General features: G+C 33.9%; 1 protein-coding gene across 1 annotated transcript in view; it reads right to left on the bottom strand.

Annotated features, from left to right (window-relative positions):
- Nucleotides 1–2,277: 2,277 nt before the first annotated feature.
- The window catches only part of LOC107706546 (multiple epidermal growth factor-like domains protein 6), a 74,538-nt gene continuing 73,043 nt past the window's right edge, over nt 2,278–3,772 (bottom strand). Inside the window, 3 exon segments of the mRNA XM_016510293.1 lie at nt 2,278–2,617; nt 3,028–3,156; nt 3,242–3,370. Coding sequence (XP_016365779.1) covers nt 2,553–2,617; nt 3,028–3,156; nt 3,242–3,370 — 323 coding nt within the window. The 3' untranslated portion in view covers nt 2,278–2,552.

The following is a 3,772-nucleotide window of genomic DNA, read 5'->3' as shown; positions in this document are numbered from 1 at the left end:
TAGTATAATGCGGAAGTGTTATGTTACACGTAACAAATTATATTTTAATATAATTTCAAATTATATTTTAATTACTGTCAAGTGTTTTTCTGTTTGTAATGTCCATAGAGCTTCAGTCGTACTGAAACTGAAACATTCCTTTATATTTCATCGTTGTACATTGAAATATCATCCGGATGAAATGGCATCACTGAAGTGTGTTTGAGGACTAATGTGAGCAGTAGATTTGTGATCAGAGGCAGTTATTAGTTTAGTTTCGGTGTTGAGATTCATCAGTGTTTGGATAGCAGAGCTGCCAGATTCCCAGCGTTCATCTGTGCGTTTGACTGGACTCGTGTTTAAGTATCGACTAATATTTTCATTGTATTAGTGTTGTACCTCGTCAGTGTGTTTCTGCTCTTACGTTGACTGCTTTGATAGAGTCGGAAACGTTTGGTGAAGACGACGTGAATATCATTGACTGGTTTTCCATGCCTCCGAGCACTTTGTTTTATTAGTGACCTTTTAAGTTGAGAGTGGAATGGTTGGAAAAACAGGGAAAAGTGTAATAGTGATTAAATCTGTAATTATCAGTCCAGGTTTGACAGATGTGAAGAGTATTGTTTTCAAGTGCCATACTTTAGTTCCCGAGGAGATTATTTTTCATGTTTAAAATTTTGCAAAGATAAAGACTAAAATATGATTTTATTTTTTTACCATTCTTTGTTGCCCTTCGGTGGTACTGACCTGAAGATGACGATGATGACAAAGAGCAATTATTTGCACTGAATATGCATTTTGGAGAATTCTGTGAAATGTATACAATGGCAAGCTACATTTCCACGCTTTGTGGAGAAATACTGTATGTCGAGTCAGATATATCTGTATATAGTTTGACCTTTGTACATATATCTATACATAAGAGTATTCATGGTCCTGATCACTCCAGCCTTTGGTTCTTTTATTTTCATCGAAACGCATTTGCTGACTGCATTGTGCTTGAATCTGAATTTAGACATGTACAGCACCAGTATCTATGAAATGACAACTATAAAATATTGACAATGAAAAAAACCAACAACAAAAAACGGCTGTTTGCATCTTTGGTTTTTGTTGAGTTTCTTAAGAAACGCATTAATGGAGTTGAAGCTGCAGTATGTAACTTTTTGCCTTTCTGTAATCTGTAATCCGATTCCAAAAACTAAGTACTTGTAATTATATTACATTTTAAAATACTCATAATCAGACTACACTTTATTGATTACATGATTACATACAATAGCAATAAATTATTCATAATGTAGTGATTGTCATTATTGCTTATATACATTTTCCCCTTTTTTTAAGAAAATAAGATGATAAACTAAGAAAATGACAGTTGACATTTATTCTAAAGAATGTTTCACAAATACGGCCCCTGGATTAAAAAAAAAAAGACACCAATTAAAAATATAGTGCACTGCTGCTGTTTGAAATATTTAACACGTGCTTAAAAAAAACTATTATTCCAGGGTGGCACAAGTAAAAACGTTTTCAACAGGTTCACATATTAAAGACTTTGCAAAACATTTACAATTGTATATTTTACAAAACATAAATAAATTCAAACTTTATGCAAAACAATCAAAAGCATGAAAAATGTACCAGTTCCTATTTTTTCTTCTTCTAATATTAACATATACAGGCCCTCCTTTAATAAAAGGCCGTCATAGCACCTACGGTGAAACATCACTTCATGTAATTTAATATGTTGCCATCCACACAGATGTTTCTTTATCAAACGTTAGTCTGTCAAAGAGGTAAAACAAATTACAGTTTGTGTTCAGCTACTGATTTTGTGAAATTAGTAAACACCTGTCTTAAAAAAAAGCTTTTCAAAACAAATTTCTTGGTTAAACATTAGAACACAGTAGTGTGATAAACAGTGCAATTTTTTTCATATTTTATTTAATATTAACAAAATTATCCACAAATAATGTTTATTTTTTCACTTAAAAACTGAGGTACGTACACTCAGATTAATAAAACATAATTTGTTACGTTTTGAATATGGATATTTTTCTTACAAAAACGCATCGATTCGCTACAGAAGGCCTTTGTTCACCCCCCGTAGCCGTGTGAGACACTTTTTTTTTATAGATGGGCAATTTTTATTCAAGTTCTTTTGGACTGAAGCAATGCAACACATGCTGAGTGGCATTAAACAGCTTGAAAGATCAAAGACTATTTTTAATATAACTCCGACTGGATTCGTCTGAAAGAAGAAAGTCATATACACCTAGGATGCCTCGGGGGTGAGTAAAACGCAGCCTAATTTTCATTTTTGGGTGAACTAACCCTTTAATATTAGCTACAATCCAGCAGCGTAAACAAGAGTGTTATGAAATCCAAAGGCACTTTTTTTCTTGTCGAGTCAAAAGTGAATCTGACAACAGTACTGAAACACAGACAATACAAAAATCCCCTGAAAGCGCGATGAAGGATCGAGTCTGAGCTGTGAGGAGCAGTCGGGGAGAGTAAAGTGCATCTGTGTGTTTGTGTCCCGCTGCAGCTGCTCAGTGTAAGCGTTAGCGCTATGAGGTGTCGAGCTGGGACTGATTCTCCTCTAGACGTCTGGAGTCCACCTCTGGAGGGTCCCCTAAGAAGATACAATTACAACCATTCAAATCACATTAGATCGTATCACATTTTATGTGTTGACTAAATTAGAGTTATTACAGTTGACTAAAACTAAACCTAAAACCATTAAAAATAATTGCTACTAAAATACTTGTTAACTGAAATAAAATATTAATAAAATTAAACATATTTCAGCTAAAATAACTAAAACTGAAATAAATATAAAAATAGACTTAAGAAAAAAAAAACAATGGAAAAAAAAAAAAATTCTAGAAATAACTACAATGAAATACACACTGTTTCATGAGACGTCACTGAGAATTGTGATTCTCAATTTTTGATTCATATGCAATAATAAATATATTTAGCTCTAAGTTGGGAGTTTTTTGCCTGACTGGCTGGAGAGAGACTGATCTCAAGCAGGTTTACGTTGTGAGCACGTGAGGCCGATCCAGCCGCTGAGACACAGGCAGCGTCCGCTTCTGCGGTCGCACTGAGCGCCGTTCTCACACTCACAGCTGAGCGCACAGTCAGGTCCGAACCGCGTCACACTGCAGTCTGACACACAACAGCATGCATTACACATGCATATTCATATAGATATAATCATGAACATCACGTGCAGTGGTGTTACTGGACTCACCGCTGTCACACCGGACACCCGTCTTTCCTGAGGCACAGACACACCTGCCGCTCACTGGGTCACACGCTGTGTCCTCCGCACAGTCACATGACCGAGAGCACTTCAGACCAAACATGCCCTGCTCACATTCTGAGGAAGAAAAAGAGGGGTTTTTGGTTAATGTTTATTTTATTTCGAGTAACGAAAAAGCTTTTTAAGGTTGTAATTTATTTTAGTACTTTAACATAAATTTAACCAAAATAAGAAATGGTTCCTTGGCTATAAGCAGAAATAAAACAAGCTGAAATATGTTTTATTATTATTTTTTGTATTTCAGTTATTGCTTATTTTAAGTAAGCATATTTAATTATACAGTATTATAACTATTGTTATTATTGTATATATTATATTGTGTGTTACTAGTATTATTAAATATATAAAATAAAAAAAATTTCATTAACATTAATTATTTTTATAATCTTTAATTCTAAATGTTTACATATAAATTTTCATCTATCTCTCTGTGTGTGTGTGTATATATATATATATATA

This window comes from Sinocyclocheilus rhinocerous, unplaced genomic scaffold, assembly GCF_001515625.1.
Source record: "Sinocyclocheilus rhinocerous isolate Xijiao unplaced genomic scaffold, SAMN03320098_v1.1 scaffold3097, whole genome shotgun sequence".
In the NCBI taxonomy this organism is placed as follows: domain Eukaryota; kingdom Metazoa; phylum Chordata; class Actinopteri; order Cypriniformes; family Cyprinidae; genus Sinocyclocheilus; species Sinocyclocheilus rhinocerous.
This window is presented reverse-complemented; position numbering and strand designations above follow the sequence as displayed.